This window comes from Pan paniscus, chromosome 1, assembly GCF_029289425.2.
Source record: "Pan paniscus chromosome 1, NHGRI_mPanPan1-v2.0_pri, whole genome shotgun sequence".
Taxonomy (NCBI): domain Eukaryota; kingdom Metazoa; phylum Chordata; class Mammalia; order Primates; family Hominidae; genus Pan; species Pan paniscus.
This window is the reverse complement of record NC_073249.2, coordinates 75,734,552-75,759,999: the sequence shown is the minus strand read 5'-3', so window position 1 is coordinate 75,759,999 and position 25,448 is coordinate 75,734,552. Positions and strand designations below refer to the sequence as shown.

Genomic DNA, 25,448 nt, shown 5'->3' with positions numbered 1-25,448 from the left:
GAAAAATCTTTAGAAGATAGTTTCTGAAATATTTTACTTCAGCTCTCCCTCAAATGCCTTGGGATACAATGAGCCAATGTTAAAAAATTAGGAATAAAAGAAAAACAAAGCCAGTATGCACTGTGAAACATTTATCATTTACTCTGTTAAAAAATTTAAGCAGCCAGGCACTGTGGCTCACACCAGTAATCCCAGTACTCTGGGAGGCTGAAGCGGGCGAATCACTTGAGCTCAGGAGTTTGAGACTAGCCTGAGCAACATGGTGAAACCTTGTCTTTACCAAAAATATAAAAACTTAACCGGGTGTGGTGGTGCATGCCTGTGGTCCCAGCTACTCGGGAGGTTGAGGCTGGAGGATCACTTGAGCCTGAGGCAGAGGTTGCAGTGAGCCAAGATTGCACCACTGTACTCCAGCCTGGGCAACACAGTGAGACCCTGTTTCAAAAAAAAATTTAAGCAATTAAGGATAGTGACTTTTATTAGAACTGCTTCAGAGATGCTGATGTTATGTATGCCAATACAAAATTAAAGTTATTTTAAAAGTAGGTTAATGGAACCAATACAGAATAATTGCCTAGGTTTAAAGAGATGCTGTGGTACAACAAGCACATCGATTCTGAAATCTAACCAAAGGAAAAAATATAAGCCATCAGACTCCAGGATCTTTGTTCCTCAACAATGAAAGCAAGTCCATTTACAACTGCTAATGCATTTTTATTTTGAAAAATAAAACCTCGGCTTGGCGTGGTGGCTCATACCTGTAATCCCAGCACTTTGGGAGGCCGAGGCGGGCAGATCACCTGAGGTCAGGAGTCGAGACCAGCCTGACCAATATGGTGAAACCCCGTCTCTACTAAAAATACAAAAATTAGCTGGGTGTGGTGGCAGGCACCTGTAGTCCCAGCTACTCAGGAGGCTGAGACAGGAGAATTGCTTGAGCCCGGGAGGCGGAGGTTGCAGTGAGCCGAGATTGTGCCACTGCACTCCAGCCTGGGCGACAGAGCGAGACCCTGTCTCAAAAAACAAAAAAAAAAGTAAATAAAAAAATAAATAAAACCCCATCAGAGTAATAATGCTATTTTTCCACGTTTCCCAAAACTGACAAATTTCTGAGGTTGGGGAGAAAACTACCCCTCAGGGATAATTATTGTTGAAAGTCTAGTGTATCATTATATGGAATTGTTCCTTTATACATTAGCTTTATATTCATATAAGATTATTATTTGCAGCAGCTGAGTCATATATTACTGCTAATTTTTCCCTCCACTTAATAATCTTAGACATCCCTTTATGTCAGTTCATTTTAGGCTGGTTGGGTTTTTTTGGCTATTAAAATAATGTGCTGGGCACAATGGCTCACGCCTGTAATCCCAGCACTTTGGGAGGCTGAGGTGGGTGGATTCACTTGAGCTCAGGCATTCAAGAACAGCCTGGGAAACATGGGAAAACTGTCTCTACCAAAAATACAAAAATTAGCTGGGCATGGTGGCATGCACCTGTGGTCCCAGCTTCTCGGGAGGCTGAGGTGAGAGGATCATTGGAGCCTGGAAGTCGAGGCTGCAGTGGGCCATGATTGCATCACTGCACTCCAGCCTGGGAGACAGAGTAAGACCCTGTCTCAAAAAAAAAGTAACAGATAATTATGAACATGTACTTGCACCCTGTGTGAATAACCAAATAAGCAAAGGCAGAATGAGGTCAAAGAGCATGCAAATTAGAAATTTTTATGTCATACTGCTCTCTAAAACTATTTTAAGTCCTACTGATCATGAAGAAAAATGTCTTTCAAAACCTCATCAAATACTGGGTAGCATTGGTCTTGTTAATTTGGTAGTCCAAAAATACTAAGTTGCTTTAATTTGCATTTCTTTAACAACTAGTGAGATTGAACATAGTTTCACAGGATAATTGGCCCTTAGTATTTCTTCTGTAAACTATGTTTATGATCCATAAATCTATTGGTTCTTCTCCTTCCTACAGACTTGTAAGAGCTCATTTTATGTTAGGATATCAGCCCTCTGTGTGTCATTTCCTCACCAAGCTTTTTATAAAAAACTGTATTTGTACCATACCTTAGTTTTATAATTTTTATGTAATCAAATTTATCAATCTTTTCCTTTATGGATGCTGGGTTGCAGTTCTTAAAAAAATCTTTTCCTTCTTTCCTTATTTAACAACTAAAAACAAACAAACAAAAATCCTCTTAACTACTCTGTGGTTTCTTGCCTTCCTAAATATTTAAATCTCTTATACATCTAGAGTTCATTTTAGTATAAAGATTGTGGTAAGAATCCAGCTCTATTTTTCAAATAGGTGACAGTTATTTTCCATCATTCATTTGGTCACTGATGTGAAATGCCACCTTTAGCACATATGCTAAGCTCCTATATGCATCTCAAACTCCTCCTAGATTCTCTATTGCATTTCATTAATCTATCTATTCCTACGCAAAAGACTAAAGTCTTTTATTCACTGTAGTCCATAATACAGGTAAATAGTTATTAGTCTAGTTCCTGTCTAAAACTTCTTTTCCAGAATTTTCAGAATTTTCCTTGCTATTTGTACCTATTTATTCTTTACAAGTGAATTTTTGATAGGATCTTAACATCATCATGGTGAGATTTAAATTCGGATTTCTTGGAATTTGTTGTTTATGGGAAAATGAAACTTTTATAGCATCAAACCTTATCCAAGAACACAGTATGTTTACTCAATATTTCTCTTATGTTCCTAGGTAATTTATTGGTTCAATTTATATACACCCTGGAAGAGATCCTTAATTTTAACTTATTTTTAAACTGGTTATGTTTCTCTTTTTAGTTTACATGAGGGCAATTCATGTTTGTGATTTTTAAAATTTGCCATCTTACTAAATTCTCATTTCTTTTGTTTCTAGTACTAAAGTTTTTCCCAATAATTTTATGGCTATGTTATTCTTTCTTACATACATTAGCTACTACTTCCACAATGTTAAATAACAGTGGTAGAAAATTTTACTACTAATTACTAGCAGAAAATTTTGCTTTATCCTTGACTTTAATGAGAGTGAATAGAATATTTTACTAATTAAGCATCATACTATTATGTTGGCTTCTGATTTACAATATAATTTATTACCATGCTGAGAAAGTATGGCATTTCTGTTGTATTAAGGAATTTTGATTTTTTTTTTTTTTTTTTTTTGGAGACAGAGTCTCGCACTGTCGTTCAGGCTGGAGTGCTATGGTGCAATCTCGGCTCACTGCAACCTCCACCTCCCGGGTTCAAGCGATTCTCCTGCCTCAGCCTCCCGAGTAGCTTGGTCTACAGGCGCATGCCACCACACCCAGCTAATTTTTGTGTTTTTAGTAGAGACGGGGTTTCACAATGTTGGCCAGGATGGTCTCAATCTCTTGACCTTGTGATCCACCCGCTTCAGCCTCCCAAAGTGCTGGGAGCCACCGGCGCCTGGCTGGAATTTGATTTTTAATTGACATTCAATTTTATTCAAAGGCCTTTGGCATTTTTTGGATATTATCATGTTATTTTCTAAGTTGTGATAATTATATTGTACTACTTTTGCAGAGTCATGGCATCTATTTTCTTTTCTTTAAAAAAAAATTATATTATTTATATTTTAAAAAAAAAAACCTACAGCACCCAATATTCCCAGGTAGTCTCCCATCCAAGTACTAACTGGGCCTGACCATGCTTAGCTTCCGAGATCAGATGAGCTCAGGTGGATTCAGGGTGTTATGCCCATAGACATGGCATCTATTATAATGTATTACTGAATTATATTTAAATTTTTGAGATTTTTAATATTAATACTTGCAGTAGATTTGCAGTTTTAATTGTGTTATCTTTGTCAAATTTAATGAAAGTGTTACATCGGATTTATAAATAAATTAAGAGGCGGTGGGTGTGGTGGCTCCTGCTTGTAATCCTAGCACTTTGGGAGGCCAAGGCAGGAGGCTCCCTTAAGCCCAGGAGTTTGAGACCAGCCTGGGCAACATAGGGAGACCCTGTCTCTATTTTTAAAAAATAAAATAAAATAAAATAAAAATAAAAAAAAGAGGTTTTTCCTTTCTTTCTTCAAAGAGCTGAAAAATTTAACATCCCTGAAATTATCTTGTCCTTGAAGTTTAAAAGAATCTGTTAAACTGAGCCAAGGGCAAAATTTTCCACTGGAAATACATCATGCAATTAGTTAAATTAAGTTAAAATTGATTAAAATTATTATAATTTTAATTTTTTTTGTAGTGAAAATGACCCACTTTTAGATTTAGCTAATCATAAAATAGTTTCCTATCTATAGGCATGATGCAATAAAAGCTGAAGAAACTGCTTTTCATTTTTAAAAATTATGTACAGGTTGAATATCTCTTACCCGAAATGCTTGAGACCAGAAGTGTTTCAAGTTTTGGATTTGTCTTGGATTTTGGAATATTTGCATATACATAAGGAGATGTCTTGGGGATAAGACCCAAATATATAACACGAAATTCATTTATATTTCATATACATCTTTTACACATAGTCTGAAAGTAATTTTATACATTATTTTAAATAATTTTGTGCATGAAGTTTTGACTGCTATCCATCACAAGGTCAAGTGTGGAATTTTCAACTTGTGGTGTCAAGTTGGCTTTCAAGCATTTTTGGATTTTGAAGCATTTCAGATTTTCAGAATAGGAATGTTCAAGCTGTGTTACATTCTAAAAATGTCCTATTCATTTAAGATAAAGCAGCTACTCTTTCTGTATTTCTGTATGTCAGCGAATTATTCCACTTACACCTTATTCCAAAGTCTCCTGACTTTCACACTTACTTTTCCAGTTCCTCCTGTGAGTGTGCAAATGTACAGCTGGCCCCACGAGGGCATCCTCCTCTCTGCTTCATATCTCGACACATGTATGTTTTGTATTTGCTATGCTGTGGAGGCTAAAACCAAAATCAAAACATTAGATGTGTAATAACCCCCCACAAAAAAACATAAATTTTGTGTTGTCATTTTAGGATCTTGATAATCTAGATAAGTAATTCACATATTTATTTAGATTACCAAGAGCAAAAGTGCTGGAAAGTCATTCTGTCTGAAGTTTCAAAGTCCAAATGTAAATAAAGCAAAAACAAAGAAGGTAGTCCTAATTTTTCTGATATGTTGATATTAATTCTCAAACAAGTAGCATAATATAAATTCTTGAATAAATCTCATGGGCATTCTTATACTTGTATTACATGGAAAAAGAAAAAGCTCATGGGGACACTATGATCTCATTTCCACTTTTTTTTTTTTTTTTTTGAGAAGGAGTCTTACTCTGTTGCCCGGGCTGGAGGGCAGCGGCGCAATCTTGGCTCACTGCAACTTCCACCTCCCCGGCTCAAGCGATTCTCCTGCCTCAGCCTCCTGAGTAGCTGGGATTACAGGTGTCCACCACCGCACCTGGCTAATTTTTGTATTTTTAGTAGAGACAGGGTTTCATCATGTTAGCCAGGCTGGTCTCAAACTCCTGACCTCAAATGATCCGCCTGCCTCAGCCTCCCAAAGTGCTTGGGATTACAGGTGTGAGCCACTGTGCCCAGCCCATTTCCACATTTTATAATGAAAAAACAAACCACTGTAGTTTAAGACTTTCAAATATATAAATTATCTTCTAATATTTGTTTTGTACAATGTTCAATATAGCTATATGTATGTTTCCATACAACATACCACAAAAACTACAAAAGGCCCTATAATCAAAGAATATTCTGTAACTAATTCTTCTTGACATGCAGAATAATATACGAAGAACTTAAAATAGTTCCAAAAGTACAAATGACACTTATTATTTATAACTCAAGGATAAGGCAGGAGGATGGATTTGAAAGTTAATGAAATATGAGACACAACACTAAACTGGACAAAATTTAGTGTATTTTATCACTATATGGCAGACTTTAAAGGTTAGTCTCATTACGCTTGTTATTTTCTTCAAGATGTCTAATGAAACAGAGAGTTAAAAACTGTAGGTTCTCCTTTCTTTTATGCCTGTTCATAAATAAAGCTTTGACCTGTGTTAGATAGGTTAGGAAAATCATATCCAGATTATTTTACTTAGCAGGATAATTTTTATATTTCTTGCCTCTTAAGCAAAAAGGAATACTGAGTAACCTATTTATATTTACCTGAACCAGGTAAATTAAGAGTTTTACGTTCACAGGCTTACTACTGCAAAATAAAAGATCTAATGAACCTAATATAAATCCTGAGAGCAAAATAAAATTACTGGGAATAAAATTTAAAACTCTAGCTATAAGAAGTTATTATATTCTACCATCGTATTTTCATCTAAAAACTTTGAGGGAAATTTGGCCCAATGGCATAAGACATTATGAATGAAAAAAATCTTAAAATATTAATAAGAAAATCTATAGAAATTTGAACAGTATTGGAAAGACACAGTATTAGCACTAAAAAGTGATACTTATTGTCAGACCAAAATGTTAAACAAACTAAAGAGAATAATAATCTTATATAAATGGAATAAACTTCAGCACTGAATCCATTTTCTCCATCAAATGCTGCCATATCCAATGTGAAGACTGACCCCAGCAGGACATCAGATCAATAAGGATTATTTAATGTCAATATTGTCAGATAAAGTTATCAGCCTAATGCAGTAAACTGTTAACCATGCCAAGGTAATTTACAGTTTCTATACTCAGAGTCTCAAAATATTCATGTCATCTTTTTGGCTTTGTATCTGTAGGTATATCCACAGTGGTTTACCTATAGTTTTAAGGCATATCCACAGTGGGTTAACTCTAAGTTTTAAACAGCTTCCTTACCTGCTGCTGATCTGCTCCTTTTTTGCTGTGGTTCTGGATATAATCAACCAGCCCATGTACCACTGTACGCACAGCAACCAGCCCATTTTCCAGCTGTTCCCAAGTAGGAGGAGGAGCATCTATACAACCAATGATAATGTTTTAAACTCTAATGTTACTCAAAATTTTCCCTAATATCAAATTAATAAGAGTTACTTGACAACATTTCAGTGAAATCAAGCTTCACACCTTAGCTTTTTAGATAATAGCTTATTCACCTAACCATCATTTTAAAGGAATGGACATATTCTTTCAAAGCTGGGGTTGCAAACTGAAATAACCATAGGAACAAGAAAGGTAACATGAAAGAGGTAAATAGGCCACACAATAGTGGTAACTGTCATTAGACTCTCAGTGTTGAGGAGACAACAACGAGTGACAGGGACTGCTGAACTGGGGAGCATGTCCCTCATCTAAGAGTATGGTTATAACTCAGCTTTAGATGATTGTTGTTATGTGATGATGCAAGGCTGGCACTGCCAGATACATTCACTGTTTCCCAGGGAAACCTGAAACTTGAGATTTTTAAGTAAAAATTTCCCAGTTTTAAAATGTTGGCATCTAAGAAATTTAGACCATTGCTCAGATCAACACTGTGTGGACTAAACAAAACTGAGGACTGCCTACAGTTAGTCAATTTGCATGTTTATTTTGAACTTTTATATAAATAAAGTTTTGGTAAACAAAAAGCTTAAAAAGTTTAATAAGCCGGGCACAGTGGCTCAGGCCTGTAATCTCAGCACTTTTGCAGGCCGAGGTGGGCAGATCACAAGATCAAGAGATGGAGACCATCCTGGCCAGCATTGTGAAACCCCGTCTCTACTAAAAATACAAAAATTACCCAGGCATGGTGGCACGCGCCTATAGTCCCAGCTACTTAGGAGGCTGAGGCAGGAGAATCGCTTGAACCCGGGAGGCAGAGGTTGCAGTGAGCCGAGATCGCACCACTGCACTCCATCCTGGTGACAGAGCGAAACTCCATCTCAAAAAAAAAAAAAAAAAGTTTAATAGAAGAACTATCATATCAAGTAACTCTGCTACATGTTTTCTTCATTTAGTAGGTATTTGCCCAGTGTCAGCACTATGATTTATAAAAGAAAAATTAACTATAAGGCTAAATATATTCTTTAAAAGAAATATGTAAAATGAAACAAGAAGAGAGATGTAGAGATAACTTCTTGCTCAGACACCCTGAAAGAATTCTAGGGGATGGCATTTGAACTGGGCTTTGAAGGACACATGGAAACTGAAAAGGAAAAAAGGTGAAGAAAACAAGTATTCAAAAAAGTAGTTTTTGGAACACTTGCTAAATCTTGAGTTATTGTTCTAGTTGTTGGGTAAGCAATAGTGATTAAAACAAAAATCCCCATTATATTCAAGGAGAAGAGCCAGATAATAACCAAGACAAATAAGCAAAATATACAGTAGTATTTAGATAATGTTGAATTCAAAAAATAGAGCGAAGAAGAGAAGTGGGGCCAATGTGTAAAATTTTAGACAGAGGCAATCCACCTGTCTTGGCCTTCCAAAGTGCTGGGATTACAGGCATGAGCCACTGCGCTCTACTAAAAATACAAAAAAATTAGCTGGGCATGGTGGCACACGCCTGTAGTCCCAGCTACTCCGGAAGCTAAGGTAGGAGAATCACTTCAACCTGGGAGGCGGAGGTTGCAGTGAGCTGAGATTGCACCACTGCACTCCAGCCTGGTCAATAGAGGGAGACTGTCTCAAAAAAAAAAAAAAATTTAGACAGAGGCCAGAAAAGTCCTCCTTGAGAAGGTTACATTTGATTAAAGACCTGAAAGAAGGGTTTAAGTGTGCCTACTGGAGACTTTCAAATATATAAATTATCTTCTAATATTTGTTTTGTATAATGTTCAATACAGCTATATGTATGTTTCCATACAACACACCACAAAAACTACAAAAGGCCCTATAATCAAAGAATATTCTGTAACTAATTCCTCTTGACATGCAGAATAATATACCAAGGGAAAAACATCCAAGTTAGAGGGAAGAATAAGTGCAAAGTCCTTGATGTAAGAAGTGTGCCTGGCATGTTGCATGGAGGTGGAATCAGAGAGGAGGGAATTAAGTGAAAAAAAGGGTAGGAAATGAGGTTTGAGAGAGGTAGTAGAAGACCAGATCACATGAGGCCCTATAGATCATGGGAAGGATACTGGGTTTTACTGAGTTGACAGAAAGCCACAGGAGAATTTATGAGCAGAGGGTGACAGGGTCGCTCCGGCTCTTTTGTTAAAATCAGACAGACAACAGGAGGCTATTCCATAATCCCCTGAGAGATGGGGATGGTAGCAGTGAAGGTAGATGGATTCTGGATGGATTTTAAAGGTAGGGCCTACAGAATTTGCTAATGGATCAGGTATACATTATGAGAGAAAGAAGAGGTTTTTGGACTAAGCAACTGGAATGACAGAGTTGCCACAAACAGGATGGCAGGGGAGAGCTCATTTTTAGATAGATTCAGTTTGAAATGCTTATCAGATATAAGATGATAGATGCTGAGAAAGCAGTTTTGTTTTGTTTTTTTTGATGGAGTCTCGCTCTGTCATCAGGCTGGAGTGCAGTGGCATGATCTCTGCTCACTGCAACCTCCATCTTCCGGGTTCAAGCAATTCTCCTGTCTCAGCCTCCCAAGTAGCTGGGACTACAGGTGCCTGCCACCACGCCCAGCTGGTTTTTGTATTTTTAGTAGAGACGGGGTTTCACCATGTTGGCCAGGATGGTCTTGATCTCTTGACCTTGTGATCCGCCCGCCTTGGCCTCCCAAAGTGCTGGGATTACAGGCGTGAGCCACTGCACCCAGCCGAGAAAGCAGTTTTATATACAAGTTCAGGAAAAAGGCATGGGCTGGATATATATTTCAAATTCTAAAAGACTATCAATTGTAATACGTACTACTTTATGTGCCAACAAAGAAAAAAAAGGTTGTTAATTATAATATGTCTTCATACAAATGCATTCCAATTTCAGAAATGCTAAGATCTGAAATAATTATGAACCTCAGAACTGATAAAAATACAGTAAATTTGTGAGTTACATAAATTATATTTGAAGCTATGGGATAGATAAGATTATCTAGGAAATAGGTATAGGATTAAACTCTGAGAACACTCCAAAGAGTACAGGATATGAAGATGAGAAAGCAGAGGATGCTGAGGAGAGTCCAATAAAGAAGAGAATTAGTAGCCTAGAAGCCAAGAAAAAAGCATTTCAAGGAAGAGAGAGTACAGAACAATGGCCAGGCATGGTGGCTCATGCCTGTAATCCTAGCACTTTGGGAGGCTGAGGCAGGCGGGTCACCTGAGTTCAGGAGTTTGAGAACAGCCTGGCCAAGATGGTGAAACCCTGTTTCTACTAAAGATACTAAAAATAAATAATAAGAATAATAAGAATAATAAATTAGCTGGATGTGGTGGTACACGCCTGTAATCCTAGCTACTCGGGACAAGAATTGCTTGAACCTGGGAGGCAGAGGTTGCAGTGAACCGAGATCTTGCCATTGCACTCCAGCCTGGGGGACAGAGTGAAACTGTATCTCCAAAAAAAAAAAAAAAGTTAAATGCTGCTAAATCAAGTACAGTAAGAACTGAGAACTGACTTTTGGAATTAGCTACATGGAAGTAATTTATGACCTTGACAAAATAAGTTTGGATAGAGCAGTGGAGATAAATGCCTGACTGGAGTTGAGTTCAAGAGTGTGCCAAAAAAAGAAATGAAGTGGTAGGTAGATGAGAAATGGGGTCAAAAATGGTTTAGGAACTTGTGAAAGTTCTCTTTTGACTGCTCAGGATGATCAAAGCACAGCAGTCAGGGAAAAAAATCACTATATATTCTAGTAACATTGATCTGGTTTACTAAGCAATTTTGGGAGCAGATCTATAAAAGTAGGCTGATAAAAAACTAAGAGGGCTCTGAATGCCATAGTCAAGAGTGTCAAACCTTATTCCGTAAGCAATTCTACAAACAATGAAAGTTTATGAGTGTGGAAGGAAGATCAGGGATGTGATTTCTTTTTTTTTTTTTTTGAGACGGAGTCTCGCTCTGTTGCCCAGGCTGGAGTGCAGTGGTGCAGTCTCGGCTCACTGCAAACTCTGCCGCCCGGGTTCACACCACTCTCCTGCCTCAGCCTCCCGAGTAGCTGGGACTACAGGCGCCCGCCACCATGCCCAGCTAATTTTTTTTGTATTTTTAGTAGAGACGGGGTTTCACCGTGCTGGCCAGGATGGTCTCGATCTCCTGACCTCGTGATCCGCCCGCCTCAGCCTCCCAAAGTGCTGGGATTACAGGCGTAAGCCACTGTGTCCGGCCAGGGATGTGATTTCTTTTACAGCAGTAAGTAGACTGGATTGGAGGAACTCATAGTAGAGGAACTTGGAAGACATTCAGTCTCAGGAAAAAGGAGGCTCTCAAAGGAATTAATTATAAGCAGGGGATATAGGGGTATTGTGAAAGAAGAACAGATAAATCCTATTGTATGAAACAGTATGTAGAACAAGTGAAAGGAAAAGATGAGACAAGACAAAACATTAAGGTTTTAAACTTACATACCTCAGAGAATGAGGTCATTATCAGAAAGAGGAAACATTAAAGGAAGAGGAAGTATCAAATGATGGGCTTGCTTTGAAGCACTCAGAGGACACGATGGGGAATCTCAGCAAGCACTGGGAGATGTATCTGGAGTGATGCAGAGATAATAGTGATAGAGATATTTGGGAGTCTGTATTCTACACTAAGGTAATACCTGATGCTAAGAATGAATAACCACCATCAGAGCATGTAGAGAAAACAAAATTCCAAGAGCATAACCTGCCTACTCTTTAGTGGGTAGGAGGGGAAAGCATGGTACAAATAAGACAGAAGTAGCACTCAGGTCAGAAGAGAACTATGAGATCACAGAAAGATATCAAAAAAGTGCTCAACAACATTATCCAAATGCTGAAAACAAATGGGAGTGATTTAAAGACTAAGACAAAGCTTTTGGAATCAGAGACTGGGAATCTACTAGTGAATATTAAGAGAGCTTCAGATCAGTAGTAGGAATAAACACAGAGAAGCTAAAATAACTTAGATGTAAGTGCAAGTTGAAAAATGAAGGTTGGGTATATTTTCAGGTTACGGAGAAGGAGCAGAAAAAGCCTAAGTAAAGATATACAAGACAGGATACTTGAAGGAACAAGATATCATGGAGAGGGCAAAAACAGGATCAAGGAAATGCAACTAAGGATACATAATACAGAAAAAAATGAGAAAGATGAGATTTGGAAGAGGTAAGAATGGTAAAATACAACACAATTTTGTGACGGGAGAAAGAAGAAACATAAAGAAGCCCAGAGAAATCTATTTTCCTGATGAAATGAGCAACAGTATAAAAAGTATTAAATAAATATTAAAGTGAACTAACCTGAGATAAAGAGGGAAAAGATTTAAAATGGAAACTTAAAATACTGTAAAAAAGATCTGGAGTAACTACTTTGGGAAACCCTAGAGGAACAACAAAAGATAATTAAAGAATCATTGAGCAGCACGAAAGGCACATATAAGATAGTCCATTAATTTCCCGTGGGTTTACCTGGACTAGGGTCAATGTTTGCTAACAGCTCCAAATGGGGTCTTAGTCGGTTCAAGTTTGCTGGGTCTCCAGTCCGCTGGAGAGCAATTGTTAGTTCCTGAACACTCTGTGCAAAAGAGGCTGGAGTCTGCAACTTAAAAAAGATAAATGTTAACTTTCCCAAAGGTCAGATAATCCTTTAAATATAAAGATTATTTATATCACAATCATTTTTGCGATTTATTAAGTTTAATTTTTATCTTCCCATATACCCTACACTTTGGCCAGAGTAGATTACTTGCTACCCAAATAAATTCTGTACTTCTCTGCATCCAGAGCTTGGCACATTGTGTACTGTATTGCCTCTGCTGTCACATTCTTCAAATGTGAGACCTCTCTCGATTCAGCCTACCATCAATTAGATATACTGATGAGTCTTCTTTGTGAATTGTTAATTCCTGTTTCTCTCCCCATTAATTTACTAGAATTAGTGCTTTCCTCATCACTTTTAATAAATTCTCTTTTGTATTATCCAATATGGTAACCTTGGCAATATGTGGCTATTTAAATTTAAGTTAATTAAATGAAATAAAAATTTCAGTTCATCGGTTGCAAAAGTCACATTTCAAATGCTTAATGGCCGTGTGTGACTAGTGATCACCATATTGGACAGTGCATACACAGAACATTTTCATGATTACAGAAAGTTCTATTGCTCTATAAAATATCACACACACTGCAAAGTTTACCAGTTTGTTGTACAAAGGTCTCTGGATATTAAATTTAAAGCACTGCGTGTGATATGAGAAAATTACTGTAGGATATACACCTAGTTACACAGTTCAGTTCAGACAAGATTAACCACCTTGTAGAATCTTTATAAAAGACAAGCCAAGCCAGGCCAGGCACGGTGGCTCACGCCTGTAATCCTAGCACTTTGGGAGGCTGTGGTGGGCAGATGACAATGTCAGGAGTTCGAAACCAGCCTGGCCAACATGGTGAAACCCCGTCTCTACTAAAGATACAAAAAATTTGGGCGTGGTACAGGGTGTGGTAGCGCGTGCCTGTAATCCCAGCTACTTGGGAGGCTGAGGCAGGAGAATCGCTTGAACCTGGGAGACAGAGATTGCAGTGAGCCGAGATAGTGCCATTGCACTCCAGCTTGGGTGACAGGGTGAGACTCCGTCTCAAACAAACAAACAAACAAAAAAAGCCAAGTTTCTCTTCAGAGGTAGAAAGGTACTCCTTTAATAGATCATTACTAAGCGTTAAGCGTTTCCGTAAATTATAAATCAGTTGCAAAACTTCCGATACAAGCTCCTGTCCAAACCTAAGAGTTGCAGGTAAAGTCTGGTTAAAGGTATCCAGGGAAGACTTATAGAGCAGAGTAAACAACCTACATTGTAACTGAAAATTATGTACCGCCTTTTTATCCCCCCTAAAGAGACAGGGTCTCACTCTGTTGCCGAGGTGCTAACATAGCTCACTGCACCCTCAAACTCCTGAGCTCAAGGGATTCTCCCACCATAGCCTCCCAGGTAGCTGAGACTATAGGCGCCTACCACCACACCTGGCTATTTTTTTTTTTTTTTTTGGTAGAGATGAGTGTCCCAATGTTTCCCAGGCTGTGCCTGAACTCCTGGCCTCAAGCAATCCCCCCACCTTGGCCTCTCAAAGTGCTGAGATTACAGGCATCAGCCACTGTGCCCACCCTACACCAAGCATTTAAAAAACATATTTCCCAATTCTCACTGTATTACCCATTCAAGGAATTCTATCTTTAGAAATAGGAAAAAAAAAAAAAAAAAAGGTGGGGGGGAATAGTCTGGTAAAAGGTTAGTGTACTCTACACTGAGAATGGTCAAGTTCAAATCCACTTCTGTCATTTATTATCTATGTGATGCTGGAAAAACATATTAACTTCCCTTTGTCTTTGTCTAAAATGGATAATACAGGGCTGTTGAGAGGATTAAATGAATTATTTAAAACCACTAGATACATATTAAGATTTTAGTAAATGTTCATTATTTTTTTTTTAGGTTACTCTTACTATTTGACTCTATTTCTCTAAATTAAATGTAGAGTGGTCTCTAGAGTTGGCCTTCACCTCTGTGATTCTAGTAAAAATAAAATAAAATATAAAATAAGTAAAATAAAAAATATAAACTAATCAAATCTTTAAATGAACAAAGTGGTATTATAACGTGATTGGTTATGACATGACACTGGCTATAAATACAATTTACAAAAGCTATACAGTATTCACTTTAATATACATTTGTTAAATGAATTACCAAAATGCCAAGATTAGTCTAAGAAGTAAGGAACAAAAAAGGTCCTACCTTGTCAATAATGGACTGCATATGAGATTTGTGAGACTGGTCTCCATAAAGCAAAGAGGACCACTGGTCCGGTGCAATTCGTAAGCCTGCTTCCATAGCAATCTGCACTATCTGGGAGTCGTGTTCTCGCCGCAGAGCTTCATAGGTTCTAAATTCTTCTTTCAGCTGCATCAAAGAAGAGTCTTCATCACGTTTGGTGACCTAATAAGACACAAATAATCTCATAATGAAGTCAAAAAAATGAGTTTATGCTTTATACGAACATATAATTTTTAATGTAACAAATTTAGCAGCAACAGCAAGATTAAATGAATATACCATTTGCCTGCAAAATACTTTCTCCTCAACTTGTTGAGGTAGGTATATTGCTATCATCCCATTCTGAGTCAAGCTGGATTTAGGCCAACATTTTCTGGATAGGTCTTTCAGAAAGAATAAATACAGGCTGAGAATCTCTTACCCAAAATGCTTGGGCCAGAAGTGTTATCAGATTTCAGATTTTTTCAAATTTTAGAATATCTGCATTAAACCACTTGAGCATCCTTACTCTGAAAATCTGAAATGCCCCAATGAGCATGTGAGCATCATGTTGGTGTTCAAAAAGTTTTGGATTTTGGATTTTTGTATAGTCAATCTGTATGTGCTGGAATGAAATCCAAAGATTTGACATACTTTAACATATACATTCAGTTTAAGGTGTATGTGTGTGTATATGTATTTTTGAAAAGAAAAAAATACTAATACAATTCTATATTCTGAAAAACAATATGTTTCTTCTCCATAAATGTGGATTATGACTCTTGGGATTGCCTGACAATGAGCTAGGTGGGACTGATGACTGTAGAGCTTCAGATGCTGGTGTAATTCTAAAAATGATTTAATTTGTACTTGGCTTAATTCTTCATGGAGTTTTGTGGGATGGGCTACTACCAGAAAGTGTAAAGTGTGAGATGCTAGACTATAATAATCATAATGATTATGATTAGAAGGCTGGAGGCAGGAGAATTGCTTGACCCAGAAGGCAGAGGATGCAGTGAGCCAAGACTACACCACTGCACTCCAGCCTGGGCGACAGAGCAAGACTGCATCTCAAAAAAAAAAGTCAGAAAAATAATACTGGATGTACAATAAATGATACATAGTGAGTAGCAATGTTTGAGGCGGTGCTTATTCAATTTGGGATAAGAGACTATGTCCAGCATTACCATATAAACTGAAATGGCAAATGGAACTTCATTATTGTATATGTGGAATTACACTAGGAGAAAATCTCTGAATAAAATTTATTTGGCTGGGCGCGGTGGCTCACGCTTGTAATCCCAGCACTTTGGGAGGCTGAGGCGGGCAGATCACCTGAGGTCAGGAGTTCGAGACCAGCCCGGCCAACATGGCGAAACCCCGTCTCTACCAAAAATACAAAAAGTAGCCAGGTGCAGTGGCCCTGCCTATAATCCCAGCTACTCGGGAGGCTGAGACAGGAGAATCGCTTGAACGCAGGAGGTAGAGGTTGCAGTGAGCCGAGATCGTGCACTGCACTCCAGCCTGGGCGACAGCAAGACTTTGTCTCAAAAAAATAAAAATAAATAAATAAAATTTATTTGTGCTTCAATAACTCTCTCTTCAGACCAATTCTGCACAGTCTTGGTAAGAAATTGATATAGTTTCTTAGTCTCTTCAAATACAAAAATCTATAAACCTTGACTTGATCTATGTTGTTCCATATTGAACATACAAAAATTCAATATAATAGGATTTAACTATAATAAGACCCCATCTACATTCTTTAAAAGAATAAAGAAAAATTGCTGAGATTTTCTGAAAAGATACAGGCAACTTTATTAAACTCAAAGTTTTACTACTTAACTTTGGGGAAAGAACAATATTTCCTTTCAAGCTGAGCTTTAATGTAGGTTCATACCTTGAAACAGGAGGCTCTATAAAGGAGCTGAACAACATGCCCAATGCTAGTTTTAGAGGCTTGAGGAAACCGTGGCTCCAATCTTTGCACCACAAAGAGAACCAATACTTTTCTTGACAAAGCAGAACCATCTTCTAAGGCCAGCAGAACCAACTTTAAAGCTTCCTCCTGCATTGCTAGGGAAAGTTGGGCAAAACCAAAATTTATCAAGTACATAGATAAGATAAATCCATTTATTAGAAGGGGAATATTTAATCATTTCTGCAGCTATTCAATTAACTGGCAATACAGTTAAGATTAACCAGCAATACACTTTTACACCATTTTTGTGAGCAATTTTGTATTACATTCTATATATTTTATAAAGAAAACAGATAAAGTGATTAATAAATTTAAGAAAAACTTCTATCAAAATGAATGAACTTCCTGCTACAGGTGTGAAAAAAAGGAAAAATTAAAAAATTAAAAAAAGAAACAACTTTTGGCATTAAGAGAAAAGTTTTAAGTTCACTAAGTTCACCTAGTAAGTCCACTAAGTTACATGGAATTGCCCAAGCCACGAACATCAAACAAGATATTACTTGGTAACAATAAAATACTGCAAAGAACTAGGCTTTGTACATCACTTATAATTCCTACATCATACTTTTAGAATTACCAGCAGAATAAATACCAAAAGTTAATTATGTACCTGGTCCAAGGAACTGGCATCCCCTAGCCCTTACTGCTGCCCAAAGATTGGAAGAGAGTTGCTGAGGATTCTGGTGCTGGAGAATGAGCTCTGTAACTGTTCGTTCACCTAAAGATCGAGCTGCCCTCATGGCACGAATCCTGCCTTCTTCTTCCACGAGTTGACAGTGGACTAGAGTCACAAGCTTCCTCTGCATTGGGCGACTCAGAACACTCTGAGTAGTGCTGTTCAGACCCACTCCTTTAAAAGAGTAAAGAAGTTATTCCTAGGTTCACAATGCAATTTTACAGTCCAGGAGTAATTCTTCTGTTGGGTTAACTTGTGGGTATGTGACTAGTTCTGGGACTTACTAGAGTATTTAAAATAAGCAACAAATAAAACCACACATGTAAAGCTTACTTAAGTATACATTTTTAAAGTATACAAATGTATACATGAGTTATCTCATGTGCACTTAGCATTCATTATGACATTAAATATACCATTACTCATTTTAATCATAGAGGAAGACAGAAAAAAGGAGTAGACAACATTGATAATTAGTTTATAATGTAAATCTTGAGGTCCTAAGAGTTCTGGTATATTATTTCACAGTGGTTAACCTTATTTTCCTAATTAAATAGCAAGCCCTTTCTGTGCAGTAATGGCAACTTCCATATTTATTATACCGCCTATAGCATAGCATATAAAACTGGATAGAAGGCAAACCATTCAGAATTGTCAAATGATGGAAAGCACTGCTGAAGTAAGTAGTTATATTTGCTATTATCATCATTCGAATAATGTTTCCATCATCACATAAACTAAAAATTCACTATTTTATTTGATGTGGTTTGTGTAATGATATTTAGCACAAAATGAGTTTAGTTTACAATAGATAAATTTCATTAACATTTGCTTAATAGCTCACAATTTTTATGGTAACAAGTCTCTTTAGTAGACATTTACTTAGTATGGATAATTGCATCAAATTTACCTCTAGTTAGGTTTTTTGGGAATTCCTCAGGACTTATACAGGATTATGTACTGAGTATTTAAAAAAGCAATTTTACTCTTTAAATAAGAAACAAAAACAAACTTACCTCTAGCACTGCTGAGCGGTTTTAAGTACAATGCTAATTCTTCTACACATTTCTTGGCTTCCTCATAATGCTTTGTGTCTTCAACCCCACTACACAAAGTAATAGGCTGCTGCTCAGGGACCTGGAGGCCAAAAGAAAAGATCTGTATGAGTGCTCAATTCATTAATTGTTTTATTTAGTATAGTTTATGCACTCATAATGCTAACACTGGTAACATCAAAACGCCCACTAAATTTACTGAATTCTTTCAAAAGATCTTTCCTATTAACATGTATCTTTGCATTCCTTTGTTTTGTTTCTCTAACAGCCTAATTAAGATATAATCGACATACCATACAACTGACTGGTTTAAAGTACATACAATTCCATGGTTTTCAGTATATTCACAGTTGTGCAAACATAACCACAATCAACTTTAGAACCTTTTCATTACCCCAAAAAGAAACACAGTACCCTTTTAACAATTACCCCTTATTTCTTCCCAACCATCCACCAATCTTTGGAAAGGCGAATCTATTTTCTATGGATTTGCCTATTCTGGACATTTCATATAAGCAAAATCAATACAATAAATAGTCTTTTCTGACTTACTTCTTTCACTTAACAATGTGTTCAAGGGTCTTCCAAGTTGTATCAGTACTTCATTCATTTTCATCACTGAATAAAATTCCATTGTATAAATATATCACACTTTATTTACACAATCATCATTGACAGACATATAGGTTGTTTCTATTTTTGACTACTACGAATAATGCTGCTTTTTTTTTGTGTAGACAAAAGTTTTTGTTTCTCTTTGGTATATACCTAGGAGTCTGTATTTAACCTTTTGAAAAACTGCCAAACTATTTTCCAAAAGCAGAGTAGCATTTTATATATCTACCAGGAGTGTATAAGGGTTCCAATTCTTCTACATTTTATGTAGAATGATAATTCTTCTACTCATTATCTTTTTCTATTATAGCTATCCTGTTGGGTGAAAAGTAGTAATTCATTGTGGTTTGTCTAAATTTTATTTTAAATTAATAATAATTGCATATATTTATGGGGTACAATGTGACGATGTGAGATGACTAAATCAGGTTAATTAACAAATCCATCACCTCACTTTTTTTTTGTAGATTTTAAATAAAATCTACTCTTTTAGCAATTTTGAAACATACAATGTATTACTATTTATAGTCACTGTTCTGTGCAATAGATCACTAAAGGCATTCCTCCAGTCTAACTGAAGCTTTGTATTCTTTGATAATTATCTCTTCTTCCCATCTACCTTCCTCCCACTTCACTGTGGTTTTGATTTGTATTTCCCTGATAGCTAATGATGTTGACCATCCTTTCATATGCTTATTATCCATTTGTATATCTTCTCTGGAAGAATATCTATTCAGATCCTTTGCCCATTTTGCCTAGTAAACTTTATTTTGTAGAACAGTTTTAGATTTACAGAAAAATGGCAAAGATAGTACACAGAATTCTCATTATCCTGTATTCAGTTTCCCCTATTATTATTATTATTATTATTATTTTTGAGACGGAGTCTCCCTCTGTCACCCAGGCTGGAGTGCAGTGGCACCATCTCAGCTCACTGCAACCTCTGCCTCCTGGGTTCCAGCGATTCTTCTGCCTCAGCCTCCCAAGTAGCTGGGACTACAGGAGCAAGCCACCACACTCGACTAACAGTTTCCCCTATTATTAACATCTTACACTGGTATGGTACATTTGTTAAAATTAATGAGCCAATATCAACATATTCATAATTAACAACTAAAATCCATGTTAATCAGATATTAGTTTTCACCTAATGTTCTTTCTCAGTTTCAGGATCCCATCCAGGATACCATATTACACTTAGTCTTCAGAGAAAGAGTCTCGCTCTGTCACTCAGGCTGGAGTGCCGTGGCAGCATCTGGGCTCACGCCACCATACCCAGCTAATTTTGTATTTTATTGTAGAGATGGAGGTCCCACTACATTGCCCAGACTGGCCTCGAATTCCTGGGCTCAAGCCATCCACCCACCTTGGCCTCCCTCTCTCCCTCCATGTCTCTCCCTCTTTTTTTTTCAAAGTTGAGACAAAGTCTCACTCTGTCGCCCAGATTGGAGTACAGTGGCACAATCTCGGCTCACTGCAACTTCCACCTCCCAGGTTCAAGAGATTCTCATGCCTCAGCCTCCTGAGTAGCTGGGATTACAGGCATGCGCCACCACGCCTGGCTGATTCTGTGTATTTTTAGTAGAGACAGGATTTCACTGTGTTGGCCAGGCTGGTCTCCAACTCCTGGCCTCAAGTGATCTGCCTGCCTTGGCCTCTCAAAGCACTGGGATTACAGGTGTGAGCCACTGCGCTAGCCCTTCAATATCTCTTTAAGCTCCTCTTGGCTTGGACACTTTCTCAGACTTTCCTTGTTTTAATGACCTTGACAGTTTTGAGGAGCACTGGTCTGGTATGTTGTAGAATGCCCCTAAACTGGGATCTAGGATCTGTCATTTTTCTCATGAGTATATTGGGGTTATGGATTTTTGGAAGATCATAGGGGAAAAGTGCCATTTTTTATCACATCATATCAAAGCTACACACCACCAACACAACTTATTATTGCTGATGGTAAATTTGAACAGCTGGTTTAGTCAGTGTTTACCAGGTTTCTCCACTATAAAGTTACATAATCTCCACAAACTGTACTTTTTGGAAGCAGTCACTATGCATAGTCCACACACATTCTACATCCTTGAGAGCAGAATATCTATGTAATTAATTTGGAATTCTGCATGGGAGATTTGTTTCTTTCTTCCATCTATTTATTCAATCATTTAATTTTATCGTGTAGACTCAAGGATATTTATCTTATACCTGGGTTATGATCCAATTCCATTTATTTTGTTGTTCAAACTGTTTTAGCTTTGGCCATTGAGAGCTCTTTCAGTTGGCTCCTGTGTGCCTTTGATATAGCCCCCATTACTCTGTGTATGTGTCTGTGTGTGTTTTGAATACTTCTCTATACTTTCCAGTGCTACAAGCTACTCCAGACTCATTTCGTGTATTTCCTGTCCCAGTCTTAGAATTAGCCATTTCTCCAAGGAACTCTGGTTCCTTTTATTGGAGAATGGTATTAGAAACCAAGATATGAATGCTATGTATGCACATTACTATTGGGGTGTTGTTCCTTCTAGGCCATCTTAGATGACAGAGCAAGGAAATATGTCACTGTAATAACCCGAGATATACATTGTAATAACCCGAGATATACACGAGATATCTCGTATATCTATTTCTGTATATAACCATCTGTATCCATATCAAGCTAAAAATGAGTTCATACTGATGCCTCCAACTCCAATCCATTATCACATGAATCACTCTAACCTCTTCCTCCTTGTTTATCTGTTAACTGGCTCCAATCATTTCCCATTCACTTACTTAACTGTTCAATTCTAATATGTATTATACATACAGCAGTATCAGAATTAATTCGTACCCCCATGGGAAAAGACTAGAGTACACTGCTTATAGATAATATCTTTCTCTATCTTTAATCTTACACAATCTACCTTTCTCCTACACCCCTTTAGTGATTTGTTTCATATACTTCAGATTGTCTTCCATAATCTTTGTAAAGTTCTACAGTTTTTGACAAATTCAGAGTGTCATATAGCCACAATTACAGAATCATAAAGAACTGTTTTACTGCCCTAAGAAATACTGTTTCACCAATTCTATCCTCCCTCCCTACTCCTGAATCCATGGCAACCACTGATACTTTTATTGTTGCTATGGTTTTACCTTTTACAGATATCACATAATTGGAATCATACAGTATGTGGCCTTTTCATACTGGTATCTTTCACTTAGCAATGATATACATTGAGATATATCTATGTCTTTTTGTGACTTGACAGCTATGTCTTTTCATTATTTCATTTTATACAATGTGCCATTGTATGGATATACCACTGTTTATCCATTCACCTATTAAAAGATATCTCAACTGCTTCCATTTTTTGGCAATCATGAATAAAGCTGTTATAAATAGTCATGTGAGGGTTTCTGTGTAGACATAAATTTTCAAGTTAACTGGGTAAATACCTACTATGTTAAGCTTATAAAGAAACTGCCAAACTGTCTTCCAAAGTAGCTATACCATTTTTCATTTCCAAAAAGATGAGAGTTTTTGTTGCTCCATATCCTCACCAGCATTTGGTGTTGCTAATGTTTTGGATTTTGGCCATTTTAATTTGTGTGTAGTGGTATCTCACTTGTTTTAATTTGCAATTACTTAAAGACAAACTGCTGAGTGCTACTTTTCATTTTGCCAATTTTCCATCTGTATAATCTACTTGACGAGGTGATTGTTCAGCTCTTTGTCCATTTTAAAAACTGGGTTGTCTTTTTATCAGAGTTGTAAGAGTTCCTTATATATTCTACATATAAGTCTTTATCAGAAATAGGATTTTACAATTGTTTTCTCACATTCTGTAGGTTGTTCTTTTTGCTTTCTTGTTGGTATCTTTGTTTTTTGTTGTTGCTATTGTTTTTGAGATAGGGTCTCATTCTGTTGCCCAAGCTACAGCGTAGTGCTGCGATCGAGGATCACTGCAGCCTCCATCAGGTGATCAGGCTGAGATGATGCTGCCACCTCAGCCTCACAGATAGGTGGGAATACAGGCATGTGCCATCAAACCCAGCAATTTTTTTCTTTTTTTTGTTATTTTCTGTAGAGATGGGGTTTTGCCATGTTGCTTAGGCTGGTCTCAAATGATCCATCCATCTTGGCCTCCTGGGCTCAGGTGATGCTCCCACCTCAGCCTCACAGACAGGTGGGACTACAAGCATGTGCCACCACACCCAGCAAAAAATTTTTTTTTGTATTTTCTGTAGAGATGGGGTTTTGCCATGTTGCCTAGGCTGGTCTCAAATGATCCATCCATCTTGGCCTCCCACAGTGCTGGGATTACAGACGTGAGCCACTGTGAACAGCCAATTGTTCGTATCTTTGAAATATAGTTTTTAATTTTGATGTTCAACTTATCTTTTTCTTTTGTTCCTTGTGCTTTTTGGTGTCACATCTTGAAAAAACCCACTGCCTACTCCATGGTCAGAAAGACTTATGTCTATATTTTCTTCTAAGAGTTTTGTAGTTTTAGTTCTTATATTTAGCCTTTGATCCATTTTGAGTTAATAGAGTAAATGTTTATTCAAGTTTTAAGCTACTTTTAAACAACGATTTGTAGTCTTCAAAATATAGTTTTACTTTTTTTTTTTTTTTTTTGACAGAGTCACTCTGTCACCCAGGTTGGAGTGCAGTGGTGTGATTTTAGCTCACTGCAACCTCCCCCTCCTGGGTTCAAGCGAGTCTCATGCCTCAGCCCCGAGTAGCTGGGATTACAGGTGGGCACCTTCGCACCTGGCTAATTTTTCTATTTTTTTGGTAGAGACGGGGTTTCACCATGCTGGCCAGGCTGGTCTTGGAACTCCTGGCCTCAAGAGATCTGCTAGCCTCGGCCTCCCAAACTATTGGGATTACAGGCATGAGCCACTGCACCCGGTCTAATTTTACATTTCTTTTGTTAAATATATTCTTAATTTTTTTTATGCTCTTGTAGATGAAATTGATCTATTTTCAGATTGTCCATTGCTAGCGTATAGAAATACAACATATATATTACTTATTTAACAAATCTTTATTAAGGGCCTACTATGTACCAGACAGTCTTTCTTACGTGTGTAAGAAAAGTATTATTATTATTATTATTATTATTATTATTTTTTGAGACAGAGTGTCGCTCTGTTGCCCAGGCTGGAGTGCAGTGGTGCAATCTCGGCTCACTGCAAGCTCCGCCTCCCGGGTTCACACCATTCTCCTGCTTCGGCCTCCCAAGTAGCTGGGACTCCTGCCTCGGCCTCCCAAGTAGCTGGGACTACAGGCGCCTGCAACCACGCCCAGCTAACTTTTTGTATTTTTAGTAGAGACAGGGTTTCACTGTGTTAGCCGGGATGGTCTTGATCTCCTGACCTCGTGATCCACCCGCCTCGGCCTCCCAAAGTGCTGGGATTACAGGCGTGAACCACTGTGCCCGGCCTAAGAAAACTGTTATTAACATACTGTGGATGAAAGTACGCAACACTAGCTGGGTACGGTGGCTCATGCCTGTATTCCCAGTACTCTGGGAGGTCGAGACAGGTGGATCACTTGAGGTCAGGAGCTTGAGACCAGCATAGCCAACATGGCGAAACCCTGTCTCGACTAAAAATACAAAAATTAGCTGGGTATGGTAGTGCACACCTGTAATCCCAGCTACTTGGGAGGCTAAGGCATGAGAATCACTTGAACTTGAGAGGCAGAGATTGCAGTGAGCCAAGATCACACCACTGTACTCCAGCCTGGGTGACAGAGCAAAAAAAAAAGAAAGAAAGAAATTATGAAACACTGTAAACGCATTTTTACACCTTAGAAAGACTTTTGCTTTTTCAGACAACTGATACTTATATACTCATCTTATATCCTGCAACTCTGCCTAGTTTTTTGTTTCTAATAGCTTTTCCTTTGCAGATTCCTTAACATTTTCTATATATAAGACCATGTCATCTGTGAATGAGATTGTTTTTATTTTTTACTTCTTATCTGAATGTCACCGGTTTCATTTACTTGCCTAATTGCCCTAGCTAGAAGGTCCTGTATGATGTTGAACAGAAATAGTTAAGAGTGGAGATCCTTGACTTGTTCCTGATCTTACAGAAAAAGCATCTAGTCTTTCACCATTCAGTATGTTAGCTGTGGGTTTTTCATCCATGTCCTTTGGGTTGAAGAAGTTTTTCTCCTAGTTGTTTCAGTGCTTTTATTATGAAAAGGTATTGGATTTTGCCAAATGCTTTTTCTGTGTCTATTGAGATGATCATATGTGTGCAATTTTGCAACTTTTACTGATATAGTGAATTACATTAATTGATTTGCAGATGTTAAGTCAAACTTATATTCCTAGGAGAAATTGGT

General features: G+C 37.6%; 1 protein-coding gene and 1 pseudogene across 13 annotated transcripts in view; both read right to left on the bottom strand.

The window, feature by feature from the left end:
• RC3H1 (ring finger and CCCH-type domains 1) overlaps positions 1-25,448 on the bottom strand; it is a 95,698-nt gene that overhangs the window by 34,509 nt on the left and 35,741 nt on the right. For all 13 annotated transcript variants that reach the window (XR_010111981.1, XM_055111326.2, XM_055111328.2 and 10 more), the window contains exons 3-9: positions 18,458-18,578; positions 17,376-17,615; positions 16,685-16,860; positions 14,767-14,967; positions 12,446-12,578; positions 6,814-6,932; positions 4,811-4,923 (exon numbers count right to left, since the gene is read on the bottom strand). Coding sequence is in view for 12 of the 13 variants with exons in the window: in XM_055111326.2 (XP_054967301.1) it covers positions 4,811-4,923; positions 6,814-6,932; positions 12,446-12,578; positions 14,767-14,967; positions 16,685-16,860; positions 17,376-17,615; positions 18,458-18,578 (1,103 nt within the window). In the remaining variant the exon portion in view is untranslated. The remainder of the gene's footprint in view (positions 1-4,810; positions 4,924-6,813; positions 6,933-12,445; positions 12,579-14,766; positions 14,968-16,684; positions 16,861-17,375; positions 17,616-18,457; positions 18,579-25,448) is intronic.
• Positions 3,628-3,746, bottom strand: LOC112438452 (5S ribosomal RNA; annotated as a pseudogene).